Raw genomic sequence first — 15,444 nt, 5'->3', positions numbered from 1 at the left:
CTATCTTTAAGCAACCTTTAAGGACAACTTATAGGTCCTTAATGTCCAAACTTCTTTAAGCCACCTTTAAGTCACCTTTAAGCCACCTTTAAGCCATTACACTTTTTTTCTAAATTCAATGTTGTGCTTAGTTTAAGAACAAAATGTATTAACTTTATAACAGAAAAGTTATTAAAACGGTTTTTGCTCTAGAAAATAAAATGAAAATTTTTTTCTAAACGCCCATGACGAGGATTGAACCCGGGACCCTTCGTTTACTACCATCACCTCACTCCCTCTTCGCCAGGGCAAATTACATATTTTAAGTGGTTTCTATATCCTATAAATTAGTGGCTATTGAACCAATGTAATGAGTGTGTATTTTTTAATTGAAAAGATTTTGACTTCCATTCAGTTTGTAACAATCGATTATATATGATTTATAAATTACATGCATGCATGTATTTAGAGTAAAATACGGAACTTGGTCTTCAGTGAAACAAATATATTATACCTAAATGGAAACTGTTAGGCTTACTAGTGTAGTACTTATAGTTAATAAATTTAAACCGAGTAACCTAATTCCTAGCTAAATGAAATGCAAGGAATAAGATGAAAGTATGTTTTTAAATGAATTGAAACTATTAGGGTATTAGTTCTACGCAATTTCCCGGTTTTCATGTTATCGGCGCCGTTCCTGCATGTATAATTTTAATAATATTGATTATTATACATTTACAACAGATCTAGAATAACAAATTGAATGATAAAGGCTATGTTTAAATAATTAATTGTATACATAATTTTTCAACTATCAATTCTATAAGAAAACAATACTACCACTTACCGGTGACGTATTTACTGCATCTGGCAATTGCAAATGATGTATACATATACATGTACATACAAGTATATGATGTACTCGGCCGGGTATATATATGATTTATTTACCCTTACACATATATTTAAATAATTAACACCCATTTATGATCACCGATACAGTAATTAATTAGCCTCTAAATTTTACTCTTACATACATCTTTAATTTGTAGACGTAACATTTTTAAAACCCAGCAAATTAGTACATATGTTCATTTAAATGAGTGTAACGAATTAAATCTTAAATCGTTTTAATGATAAAAAGTATTTACTCACTATCAACAAATAACAACAACACATATGTATCTTGCAATAAGCTAGATTAATTTTTCTCTGTTCTGCCTCGGCGACCATTGGGTCTATCGAGTTAGAAGGTGATTGCAGTCTAATACATTCCTAACAATACCTTGCCGCCTATTAGTCAATACCTGATCATAACAATTTGTAAATCATGAATACCGTGAATACAACATTTTCCCGCTATACTGGCGAAATGCCGGAAAATACAAACGTATAAACGAGTGAGACAATCAAACTCGTGTTTCTGTTCTTTATGTTTTTTTGGTGTTTTTTTTTTTACCGGAAACCAATGTTTGTGTTTTTGTTACATATCGGAACATTGTTATTTTCATTCAAACAGCATGGCTTTTCATAAATTTGTGAATGAAGAAATAAGCTTCATTTGTCTATTCTCGTGTAAATAGACTTGGCACCACCCTCTTACAAAATATTATGCATATTTTATCATCAATAATCATAGAAGATTCTCATCGTTGTAAACAAGAAAAGGTATCCAAAGAAAATGTTTTAATACAAAACAATAAACCGCTTCTGCTATTACCTTACTTACCTAGGATGGATTGTTAATGATTAGTCCAGTTTTAGAAATGTTGATGGTTCCCTCATTACCATACCAAAAATACAATCGTAGATTTAATTATATAAAGATAATAATAAATATATGAATTTTTATATATTTGTATCAAATAAATGACGAATGAAAATTGTCTAAAAATTCCTCAACAATGTGTATACTTTTCTTCTGGTATCTAGGTCTATGTTATTGTTATCGAATATGTGGATTGTAATCAGTGTGTCTAGATTTATAAATTTATAAATAGTTTGTAATTAGTGTTCCGAATTTATGAACATTTAAAAAATAAATATTTTACAAAACCAATATATTGATGATGAATTGAAAATCGGAAGAACTCATCATTCTAAATGGTACAACTAAATACTAGTCACATATATTGTTTACTTAGGAAACAAGATCACTGCAGGAGATGAGGATTCCATGACTGATATACTAATTCTAATTTCCAAAGCTGCGGGGAAATATGCTGCATCGCAAAACATTTAGGTATCATTAAAGATTAACACGAACACCAGATTTAAGATTTTTTAGATTAATGTACTGCAGTCAACCTAAATGATGATGAATCTTGGAAAGTAACGAAAGTCATCTCAAACAAGATAGACACCTTCGAGACTAAAAGTCTTCTCAGCATCATATTGTATTTTATTTATGGTATGTTCAATGCACACTCAACTTCAACCCAAATGGTAGCAATGATGTGGACATCAAATGGAAAGAGAAAGAGAGAAAGCAAAACGAGACCTGGGTGAGGCCTGTTAAGAAAGAAACCAACATGAAAATTACTGAGGACGGTCTTATGTGCTTACGAGCACAAAGGGGACTTAGTAGGTAAAAAAGTAATCATCTCACACAGCAAAGTCATATTTCATTAGAAGAGAAAAGCAAAAACAGTTAAGTGCTTATAAACAGAACAATAATATTTTTTGTTTTTAGATAAATATTTATGTACATGTATTAACGAACCGTCAGATAATGTACTGAATGCTAGATATGATTGTGTAAAACATGATATGATTGTGTCTTCAATTATGACACGACATTGGCAATTAGACAAACACAACAAGAGAAAACTTCACATTTGACAGATCTGATGTGAGATCTGCATGATTATTTTTTTTTATTTATTTTTGTCTTATCACATCGATTTTTTTATAATTACTTAATATATACTGTAAACCAACTTTTATTTGCGACAACGTTATTTCGCGATTTATCTGAGATGACATTGTTCGCGGCGACAATTTATTGCGACAAAGCCGTATCAACACTAGTGTTGTTATAAAATGGATTGGAGAGACTCTGGTTCGCGGCGAGCAATTTTCGCGACGGCAAGGCTCCTGCGAATAAAAGTATGTTGGTTTACAAAACAATTGTAGCCCCACATTGAACATAATTGTTAAAGAGTCTTGGATCTTCATGAAATACGTTTAATGCATGTAAGGACAAGGTGAAATGCAATTCATCACGGCATCGAGGTAAAATCAGCTGAGGCGTCTGATTTCTAGCGATTCTCTGTTGCTGATATTGATCTGAATCATTTTGGACAAAACCACCCTATATCTTAAAATAGAAGAACAATTGTTAAATTATTAAACTGTAAAAAAAATCAATTTCTTTGATTTATAATTTCTTATAAGAAACGAGATCATAAAACAACTTGAAAAAAAGGTGTACTTACAAATCTTCATCTATTTTCACCAGAACAGTACCTTTCCTATTTTTGTCAAAAGCCTGTTGAATTTTATCGTTTTCTGATTTTGGAAACGACACCCATTTGCCTTGCCTAGTCTTCCATTCCCAAGAAAAAGGCGTATCACTAAAGTTACAATTTAAGGCATTCTTTCCCCCTAAAGCATCAATTTCATGTTGAATTGGTGGACTGTTTTTTTACCTCCCTCTGCCAACTTATCTTTTTCATCATTTTTCGTTTTTTTCTTATTTACATCTCTAGGGTTTCGTCCGTTAGACGATTCATTGACAAAACCTTTTTCGTTGTATTTGCTTCGTGTACCTAGGTATGCAAGTAAATTCTCTTAATTTCACTCCATTATCTTCAATGAAGTAAATACAAACCATACCCATTAATTACTTAAGGCAAAAAAAAAAAAAACATGAGGTACAGGGTATTTTTTATGATTTCGAAACCTACGCTTTTCCTTTTTGTGCAATTTAGCTTTTTATCATAATAACATGTATGAATTGTTTTCATTTTATTGTAACACAAATTACCACTACTGTTCAGTTTATATGTCCATTAAATTTCAATGCCATATTAAACGGTCAAAGGTCAAATGTGATAACGTTATCTAGGATTTATTTTATCAATTTCACCTCCGTCAAATATACTTAAACCGCAATTATTCTAAAACCAACGATAACATTTTCATTACTTTCATAGACATCTATTTGAATAACAGAGTCATGACAACCATACTGCTAAATTTTATTCAAATTTGAAGGACACAATTTATTTTTAGAGACGGTTAATTGTTGCAAATTTTCATCTTGAAGGATAATTAACAAGCGCTATTTTTATATCATATTACATCAGAAACTACGTTAATTTACCATTTTGGATTTATTTCAGTGTGTTTAAATAGTGTAAATGTCTTCTGTATAAATAGCAGCACAAACATGTGTTATATCTAAAATGTAACTTGAAAAAACATAATTTAAGAATTATAGAACAAGACATTTAAAATAACAATTACTACTCCATTTTACACTCCACTGACAGGAAATTCAAATAGTAGGTTTGAGGCGATGTGTGCGTCAATTGTGAAGTTTGATTTAAAAACAAAATTAAATGTTTATAAATTTCATTCCAATGAACAAAATATTAATATTTTCAGAAAAAAATGAATCATAGGAAAATTTAGTTTATCTTTTTTGTACTACCTTAAATATGTTTTAAGAATATTTTTATCTTGAACCATTAACCTCCTTTTGGGCCCTAGTATTGGCCTTCGGGTCAGGGTTTTAACAAATTTTAGGTTTTCACTTCACACACAATCTTTGCTGTATACATGTACATTGGCATTTAAGATACAAATTTGTTGGAGGATTTTTTTTAAAGACATCCACTCCATTTTGTGAATATCTTTTTAACAAATTGGATTTTTTCTCCAATCAAAATGCTTTGTACCAAGGTAGGTTAAATTTAAGAAAGCTAATTTGGGTTTTTTTCTGCGTAAATAGCAAAACTCTTTATTTTTATTTATATGTAATTTACACCAACTCTAGTATATTTGCAAAGTTGAAAATCTACCATCTGGTTCTTTTGGAGGCCATCCCCAAATACAGGAACATTTACTATCGGAATGCATAGGAAATTGTCATTGAACTCACTTCGAAACAAATTAAAAAATACTACAATAGCAATTTACTTAAAATTGTTATTTGCCATTAGTAATACTTATTTCTACTTTATATGTGAATATTACTAAATTGTGCCACCTGCTTTTTAGTGGGGCTCATCATAAAATATCAAAATGAACTAAATTTTGCTATATATATTTGAAGTATTACAAATGTAGATAGGTACAATCGACTCAAAAATTTAAAAAAAAAGTAACTCTGAGGATAGCATAATTTTGTGTATAAAATGCCAAAGTCGTAAGTTTTTACTTTTTTAATGTCGTTCTAATAACGCACTATTACAAAAGCTTCGTTTATCATAACGTTATTAAAGCACAATGACAACGCTGACCTACCAAACAACGTAAAACTCATTTAAAAAGTATTTTTTCCTTTAAAAATCTGGATATTTTTTATCTGTATATTATTTATTTTGTGTATCAAAAAAAAATATAAATACACTTGATTTAAATTGAACACGCGCAATAAAAACTAATGTTGGCGTCCTTAACTGAAAGTATGTTTACAGACAGACAGACAGACAGACAGACGGAGGGGAGACAGACGGAAGAACTGACAATAGACAACAGGTGATCAGAAAAGCTTACTATCGGGAATCTTCAGGTGGGCTAGAAACCCATTTTTATTATTATATAAGGGGTATGATAATATTTAGAAAAAATTAACGAGATTGTTGTAATCATCCCTTGATAATAGACACATTATTTATATGTGAGAAATAAAATATACGGGATCGTTTTGAAAGTTGATTACATGCACTACATTTATTTTCAATCATTATGTAAGTTTAATTAACACTTGCCATCATTTGAAGCCACCATTTGTGCATTATTTTTGCGCCAGTCATTTCGTTGTTCTTTCATTCTTCTCATTATTTTTTCGTCAAAAGGATCACTGTTAAAAATAAATAAAGCATTGTCCATGGTCACTTTGCTAACCTGAACAGCAATAACTAATTTTATTAACTCTAAAAATACATAATTCTTAAAAACTATACGGTTTCTATTTAAAAATTCATATGATTACTTGTTACTTTTTATGCTACCTAATTTATATCCGTTTAATGTTAAATTCAATTTTGATCCTTGCAGGTACTTCTTTGCCAAATATTTATTTACTTTTATTTAATTTTCTATTCGACAAATAAATGCGTCGATCATCTATACTTATAACTTAAGACTTTTGGCCAATGAACTAAAAAATGCCAACACCAGCCTACATGTAACTGCTTACAGTACACCTTTGATATTCCACGTGTTATATGATATCCATAAGCTATACAATGTAGTTGAATTTTACCTGATAAGTATTAAACGTAATATTTTTTAAAAGCCTACAAGTAAAATGGAACCATTTGATGCGATTTTAGTTTGATCGAAAACATTTATTTTCCATAAAGGGATGCACAGGAACGCTTTTTGACTACATGTAATTTACACTTTGGCGGAAGTGTTGGGCGAGTCAACCATCGGGCAGACACTTTGGATATGATAACTTTGGTTAAAAAAATGTAAATTAGTATGCATTCACTAGCGGTTTTTTAAATTTCATATATTTTAATACCACGACAGATTGATAGTAAACATAAGGCATTAATTTTTAAACAAAAAAAACAGATTGTGTTCCAAGAGTATATGAATAAATAATGAATGTCTTTTATCTGATATTCTCATTTTGGGCTGTGATAAAAATTGTATTAAAATTTGACCTAAAGAACAAAATGACGTTCTAAATACCCACTCGTTTAAAAAAAAATCATTAATATTATATAATTAGTTTCCACTCAGCTGCAACAAAAAGAATTAAAATCATGTACATGTATATATCCAATACAGCTTAGATTTCTCATCCCTCAGCTAAATATCCAGCTATGCATTTTTTTTTTAATTTCAATTTTAAAGAATAAAAAAGAAGAAAAAAAAACTAAGACACAGTAGATACGAAATTGAAAAAAAAAATATATGGTCAATGTAAAGTGTTGATTCCCGCACTTGCGTGGGATATCATATAGTTGTCCTTTTATAATATTTTGTGTTTAAATCTGGACTTTTCTCCCCTGAAAGTGGCTTCTTAATCTATTCAAAGAGAATTATGATATTATCAAACTCGAACTTTCATCATTCTTGCTAGCGTATTAATTTAAAACCAATGCAGGACCGATAACATTTAAAACAAGGAACAATTGAATGGGCAAGTGGACAAGCAGATTTTTAAAAAAAGTGATAAGAAAAATCGCTAGATCTTTAAGCTCCGATTAAACCCCAGTATAATCCTCATTTTTAATATATTATTGTTGATATGTATTATTATTAAATTTGTTACAAATATTGAAGAAGTCCCATATTTTGTGTATCTAGGAAGCAAAATCACTACAGATGAGGACTCGATGGCTGATGTCCTGGCTCGAATTTCTAAGGCCACAGGAGCATACGCTCCACTGCAAAACATCTGGAGTTCAGCTAAGATCAGCATAAACAACAAAATCAGTATCTTCAAGAGTAATGTGCTTGGGGTCTTCCTATATGGTGCTTAATCTTGGAAAGTGACGAAAGCTATCTCGAACAAGATCGACACCTTCTAGACCAGATGTCATTGCAGATTACTGTGCATCTTCTTGCCAAACACCATCTCCAATGAAGAGTTATGCACCAGAACCAACACCATTCCGCTACCCCAGGTTATAAGTAAAAGATAGTGGCAATGGATTGGACATGTATGTAGAATGCACCCAATTTCAATCATAAGGGTTGCAATGAGGTGGACACCAACTGGAAAGAGAAAGACAGGAAGACCAAAGAGACTATCATATATCAGAGTACAAGGAAATGAAGGAGAACAACTGGACACGGGGACAGGTTCAAAGATGGTCTCAGGACAGACCAACATGGAGATCCCTGGTAACGGCCTTATGTGTTAATCAGCATGAAGAGGACTACGTATGTAAGTAGGTTGATATGTATTTTAGTATTTGTTAATTTAATATTTAATCATTAACAAACCATAATGAAACATCATAATTTCCATCATATCCAAATCTGTAGTTACTTTTTTTACCATTAGGCCATCGTACCTGTAAAATAATTAAGTTGCTTTAAAAAGCAATCCAAAATTAAGAAATATCCATATCCATGTAATTTAATTTTTATAAATTCATTAGTTGCTTCAAATGCAAAACATTGTTAATAATTAAGTATATTAATCATTTATGATGGTATTTTAAACAAATACAATTAAACACTCCACCATTGCAATAAATACTCAACAAAAAAGGGATTCAAATATCATTGATGATTAATATTTATCTTTATCGTGTTAAAGGGGGAGGAAAGTCAAAATCATATTTTATTTGTATTGATAATGTGGTCATGCTGTATTGAAAATAAACTACCTAATTAAGCTTTAATGGACGTTTGTAGTAAGAGAAATCGTATTTACTGGAGGCTGCCATGACGTAGAGCTCTTTTGTATTAAAAACAAAAAAATATAATTATTTTGATGTGACACCATCTATTCCGGTTTAGTGTACATATACAATGTACACAAAGCTTTGAATAAAGCGCTGTTTTATGCCTTTTTGTTACTCAAATAATCGATTGAACAAAGTTGATAAGATGTTTAGGTCCACACGTCAATCTAAAATCAATTTGCATATATATATATATATATATATATATATATATATATATATATATATATATATATATATATATATATATATATATATATACACGTATGCATAAATATGTGCATTTTTTGTTAAATAAATGACAGTTGTTAATCTGTTATCATTTGAAGTTGAAAAGTTGAAAATTACCGAGTAAATTCTTATTCCAAGTCAAGTTCTCCGCTAACTAAATAAGTATTTTATAAATTGTAATTGGGATGTTTAAAGTACATTCTCGAAAGTCGGAACTACAATGCTGAAATAACGACATCACACAATTTCTACGATACTTTTTGACTATGGTGTCAATTAGAAAGAAATCAAAACTTAAAGAACAGTCTCAAATCGCTATTGTTTTAATATTTTAAGAACTTATCATTTAGAATGCTTAGAGAAAATATCATGAAACAAATTAAACCGAATAATTGGTGTGACGTCATAAATTAAAGTTAAATGGCAGCTCCCATAGCGGAAGGAAATTTCTATCAAGTGATCGATTTTCTTGATTTATTCATTGTTCTGTAGTTTTTAATGAAGATAAATACGATTTACAATTAAAGTAGATGATCATTAATTGATTTATCGTATAACACATTTTTAGTTTCCTTCCCCTTTAACGCTGCTGATATAAGATATTATCAGTCTTAACTTGCATAAGCTTAACCTTGATATACTTTTTTCTATTATTTCTGCTTTCATGTATTGGTGTATTAGTAATATTTCTATCTAGAGCATACATATTTACGTTGCTACAACATGTACTAACATTCTTATGTAGTGTATGTTGCTTAAGAATTATACGAATTTTAGCAAGTAAACTACATTATACTTATCTAGTGTATACTATTCTAGTGACATTACATGGACAGTCTTGTCGTCTTTCACCCTATACACCGATCCAATATTACCCTCACCACCATCTTGGTCAAACCACTTCCAGTCTGGACCTGAGTGATACATGTAAAGCTTACAATGAAACCACTCGCCATATGTAGATAATTGGTAATCTTCATCATAACTTAATAATGCAATGGTTATATGTTAAAGGGTTGAAGTTAACCTCTTTGAACAAGACAGCCTACGGCAATCTTCTCTCTTTGTAATAGAATTCTAGGTTCGTCACAGACGACAACATGGGATGCTTGATCAAAACCATCAGTGTCATAGTGGTAAGGGAATATCATGCTAGTATCCCATTCAACAGAGACGTTATGGTCTGTAATAATTCAATTACACTCCATTAAACGCACACACACATAGGTTTTTGTTGATAATATTTCAATTCAATAAGTAAAATTTCCCATTTTCATCCCTTCAAACTAACAAGCAAATATTTAATCGTCCATAATATGTGCATGAATTCAAAATGGAATACTTAACAGTTCATTGGATACAAAAAAGTGGGTCATATTGTATCGGTAAAGATATTAAGTCATTTCATTATCTATCTAGCTTTTGTTACCTGAATATGAACTGGTTATTAAGAACTCTGTGGTGTGTTTTATTTCGATAAATCAAAATGAAATAAATAATAAAGAAGAGTTGTTTGCGGTAAAAATCTTTTTTTTGGGTTTAATTTCATTCAAAATAGACATGTATACCTCATTATTTTCTAAATATTATACTAACTATCAGTTCTATGTCCAACAACCGTTCCACAAGCATCAGAGTCTTGTCCAAAATATGGCCAATTATGTCCTCTTCGAACGCGTGTTCCTATAGGTGGGAGCCTAGAATCCCTCTCGCCGTGTAAATCACTTTCGATGTTGTCCCATGAGTAGAAATTCATCTGATATGCTTGTCTATTTACCAATATCTCGTATATATCGCTCTGTTGAAGTAAAAATGCAGTGATCTGTATATACCTGAAACAGCAGGTCATTTGATTTTGCTGCAGTACCGATCAGACCCAAACTTACAGAAAGTAAACCCCAACTGAATTCTGGGTTTACTTTCGGGGTTTACTATGTGTTTACTTTAGGTTAACAAGAGTGGACCCAGAGTAAACCCAAAGAAAACCCAAAGTTAATTTTGTTGACCACCCAGCCTCATTAAATGTTCTGCAGACAATGAAATGTGTAATATAACATGTTCTCTCTATTTAAGGAGAGCTAATGTTGCAGTTTTATTAAAAAGGTAGAAACGCTCAATGTCAACAGTCTTACCATGACCAAAACGACATTATTTATCTTAGAACCTCACGCATGAATAAGGTTAGCCAGCTAAACTGAATATGTATCAACGTCTTCAAATCTAAGGTAAAATAATATTTTACACTGTAAGAATCGGATCATTGTATGTAAGAAACAAGTATTTTTTTTTTTACCAAATCTGTCTCTGTTGTGAGTCCTGGTCCTCCTATTGACAACACAGCTGCTGTTACATCATCCAGAGAATAATCAGCTGTTGGCATTTTGCCAATTATTTGAGAAGCGATTACCTTTTAAAAGCATTGGAATATATAGTATCTATTCGTTGAATAATCACTTTCTTTATTGTTTAAAAAAAATAAATTTCAATTTCAAAGGATACTTGTACATATAAACCAAATTACCATATTTGTTGAATATCTTGCAAACTGTGCAGCCTCGTCAATGTTTAACAGTTTTCCACATTTTGATGAATATGCAATTGAGCCCAAGAAACACTACGTAAAGAAGAACAATTGTCCTGGTATGACCTACACTTCCACTCATTTACGCTATGTTAAACTTTATTCACAGATCAAATAAAAATGCACGAACAAAGTCAAATATTTCGTAAATTTAAAAAAAATAACCAGTACCATGTCTGGATCTCTACCGACCGGTACACACACAATGTGTAATGCTTTGCAAACATGTCCTATTAATTGTAGAATACTCATTTTCTGAAATAAAATTTCATTTAAAACTGTTATTGATATCTTAATCCCCCCCCCCCCCCCCAAAAAAAAAAAATCCATATTGATCATAAATTGTCTCCCAAATATTTGCATAGATTACTGATCAGATGCTGAAAAACGGATAAGGTCCGTATATTATTTACTGAATTAAGATGCTAAAACATACTTTATCTCTTTCGCTGTCCTCTGTAAAATCCTCAGTGGTTGCATGTCCACCAGACATAATAAGTAATCTTCTCCTATTGGAGAATGGTCCAATCAGACCTGTATTTTCTCCTAGGATGGATTTAAATATGCAGTTTTTAAAGAGTATAAATTAAAAAAATATAGTTACCTAAAAGAGTAGTAAAGTAAATCCATATATTTTGCAATGAGGTTGATGGATAATGCTAATTTAGATAAAACACTGATACACAGATTACAAATTACCTGGTGATAAAACGATTTTATCATTAGAAGGTAACAGATGATTATAAATCAAAGCGTTATTTTCGAATTGATCTTACATGTATAGGTAAAAAAGAAAGAATACAACTCAGTCAAATAAACACTCCTGAATTCTGCAATTTACACAAAAAGTAAAATATGTTGTTTTAAAATAGTTGGTGTGTGAGTTCAATTACTAGTATTGAAGACGTTTATAGCTACTTCCAGGGCTTTGCCTAACTGTGATGGTCCCTCACATACTGTGTCATCTGAAATCGGTCAAAATCGGTAAAACAGTAAGCATATATACGGGAAATAGAGTTAAAACTAATATCATTACTCACATTGCTACAATGTCTTTATGTTAAAATGATTGTCATTCAAACATGGTATATTAATTGTTATTTACTCTTACCTAGTAAGTGTAAGATAGTATTGTAATCATCAGAGAAGTTTTGCACGATATTAACATCTTTTCCAAACGTTATAACAGCAATACTGTGGGTTACGAGAGGCTGATTCGCATAACCTATAATTGATCAATATCTCCAGATACAATGTTATAACATTAGTTTTTATATGCATTAACTACATAAAAATGAATACCAAAAATGTAAATTATGATGTATTTTAAATAACCAAAATTCTTATAGTTTGTATAATGAATACAATACTTGAACAAAAATCACGTTACCCTGAATTAATGATACAAAGGCCTCTTTCATTTGAGAAAAAGCCTCTCCTTTCACACTGTTTGATATATCAAGAAGAAGGACAACTGGCACTGATCCCTTTTCACGTTGTTCCATGACCGCTCGCTACAAGTACATACATGTACCTCAATAGAAACAAGATCCCCCTGGGCCACATCGATCACCTGAACAACATTTCCTTGTTTATTGTAGCATATGCTATTTCCTTTTTAAACTATGAACCCCTTTTTGGGGCCCCAGTATTCGTCAATGGTTTAATGTTGGCTTTAACAATTTAGAATCTACTCTATTTGAGGATCCTTGCATAGAAATGTCTCAAACTGTAACATTGTAGTTCTCGAGAAAAACTTTTAAAACATTTTTCCTTATATATTTCTATGCGAAACTTTGAACCCCTCTTCGGGCCCTAGTATCAGTCAGGTGGTAACAGTTATATTTATTTAGAGTTACATTGCATTATGAAAGGATACCTGCAAAGTAATCTCACGTATTGAAGCATTGCAGTCCTCCAGAGGAAGACTTTTAAAGATTTTTTTCTCTAAATTTCTATGTTTAACTTTGAACCCCTTCTGCTGCGCCAGTATAAGATCGAGTTTAAAACTTTTATAATTAGGAATCTACTTTGTTTTAAGATGCCTACCTAGTATTTTGAGAATTTGAAGCATTGTAGTTCACGAGAAGAAAATCTTTGAGCGTTTTTCCTTTTTACTTCTATGTTAAACTTTGAACCCCTCTTGGGGCCACATTATTACTCCAAGGGTGACAGTTTTACCAATTGAAAATTAATAATAACCACGGATACTTGCATAGCCAATAATACCACAAACTGTTGCACTGTAGTTCTTGTGAAGAAAATTTTCCAATGTTCCCTACTATTTCTATGTTAACTTTGAACCCCGCCAGGTCCCCAGTATTTGTCTGGAAGCCAAGACTTCCACAATTTGAATCTCCACAAACTGATGATACTTAAATGATAATCTCAAAAACTGTAGCATTGTATTTCTTGAGAAGAGGATTTTTAAACAGTTTCCCTATATACTACTATATTAAACTTTAACCCCCTTCTGGGGCCCAAGTGTTGGTCTGGGGTCACGATTTTTACAATTTAGAGCCTAAAATAGCAAAGGATTTATGCATAGTAAAATCTTAAGCTGTTGCATTGTAGTTCGTGAGAAGATTTTTAAAGATGTTTCCGATGCTCGTTAAACTTCGACCCCGACTGGGCCCCAGGTTTTGTCCGTGGGTTACGATTTTCATAATTTAGAACCTTCACTATATATACAAGCTTTTATTTAAATATTGGCATATCTGGTGCAGTGGTTCTTGAGAGGAAGATTTTTAAACATATTTCCTTTGTTTGTTAAACTTCGACCCCGCCTGGGGCCCTAGTTTTTGTCTGGGCGTCACGATTTTTAGAGTTTAAAACCTTCACTTTATATACAAGCTATTGTGTAAATATTGGCATTTCTGGTACGGTGATTTTAGAGAAATAGATTTTTAAAGACACATACCCTATACTCAATCTTTCGCGATTATCTTCCCTTTAAAAAGAGTTTCACCCTTTATTATTGAACAATTTAGAATTTATTTTCAATGAGAATGTTTTGTACCAAGTTTGGTAAAATTTGGCTCAGTGGCTTTAGAAAAGAAGTAAAAAATGTGAAAGTGCACACGGTGATTTAAGAGAAATAGATTTTTAAAGACACATACCCTATACTCAATCTTTCGCGATTATCTTCCCTTTAAAAAGAGTTTCACCCTTTATTATTGAACAATTCAGAATTTATTTTCAATGAGAATGTTTTGTACCAAGTTTGGTAAAATTTGGCTCAGTGGCTTTAGAAAAGAAGTAAAAATGTGAAAAGTGTACAGACGGAAAGACGGACGAACGGACGACGGAAAACAGATGATCAGAAAAGCTTACTTGAACCTTTCTTTTAAAGTTTTAATTTAAGTATGCAGCAGTAAGTAACTGAAAAGGCACTGTTCTACACTTGTGTACAGAATTTGAGTACAAGACAAAATGAAAGACCTTATTTTTCTCGTTTTTTTTTTTATCTTTTGACAACAGTTTTGGCCCATGTTTAGCATAACAAGTCAATTCGGGAAATATTTACAATTTTAAGTTCACATATATATGAAGAACGAACATTGTAAGTGCTTTAAAACATAAAGAAATTTTATCTTTTAAATATTGTAAACTTTAATGTTAGTTTTGATAAAATACTTGTAATAGATATTCTTACTTTATACGGCTCCTATCGGCAGTTATATTCTATTACAGCGACACGATTTTGAGCATATATAGCATACACGTCTAAAATATATTGATATGCAAACTATATTTCCTTATATGCTCTGTATTTCTAAAATTGAAATTAATTTACAATATATAGTTTGATAATTTTTAATATAAGTAAAACAGTGTTGGCTGTATCCGGTATGTTTTGCTTTTTATATTGCAATTATGTTCGGGTTTAAAATAGCATTATAAGGATTAAAAGCTTAAATTAAGCTGGACTTATTACTTGTTTGCATTTCTACAATAGCAGTATTAATTTACATGTACATGAACAACCATTGTTTTGCATGGTCTTTAATATTTATTTATTTAATGATAAGCTACTTTGGATAGGATTGC

General features: G+C 31.3%; 1 protein-coding gene across 1 annotated transcript; it reads right to left on the bottom strand.

Annotated features, from left to right (window-relative positions):
• Positions 1-5,907: 5,907 nt before the first annotated feature.
• On the bottom strand, positions 5,908-15,171 carry LOC105344996 (uncharacterized). Its single transcript, XM_066087269.1, has 13 exons — positions 15,050-15,171; positions 12,785-12,908; positions 12,506-12,619; positions 12,288-12,359; positions 11,831-11,940; positions 11,566-11,649; positions 11,335-11,427; positions 11,107-11,220; positions 10,410-10,611; positions 9,841-9,996; positions 9,642-9,727; positions 8,116-8,186; positions 5,908-6,010 (listed from the first exon to the last, which is right to left on the bottom strand). Exons 2-13 carry the CDS (start codon positions 12,897-12,899, stop codon positions 5,908-5,910), a joined length of 1,320 nt encoding a protein of 439 aa, XP_065943341.1. The 5' UTR covers positions 12,900-12,908; positions 15,050-15,171.
• Positions 15,172-15,444: the final 273 nt, after the last annotated feature.

This window comes from Magallana gigas, chromosome 6 (genome assembly GCF_963853765.1).
Source record: "Magallana gigas chromosome 6, xbMagGiga1.1, whole genome shotgun sequence".
NCBI classification, from domain to species: Eukaryota; Metazoa; Mollusca; class Bivalvia; order Ostreida; family Ostreidae; genus Magallana; species Magallana gigas.
This window is presented reverse-complemented; position numbering and strand designations above follow the sequence as displayed.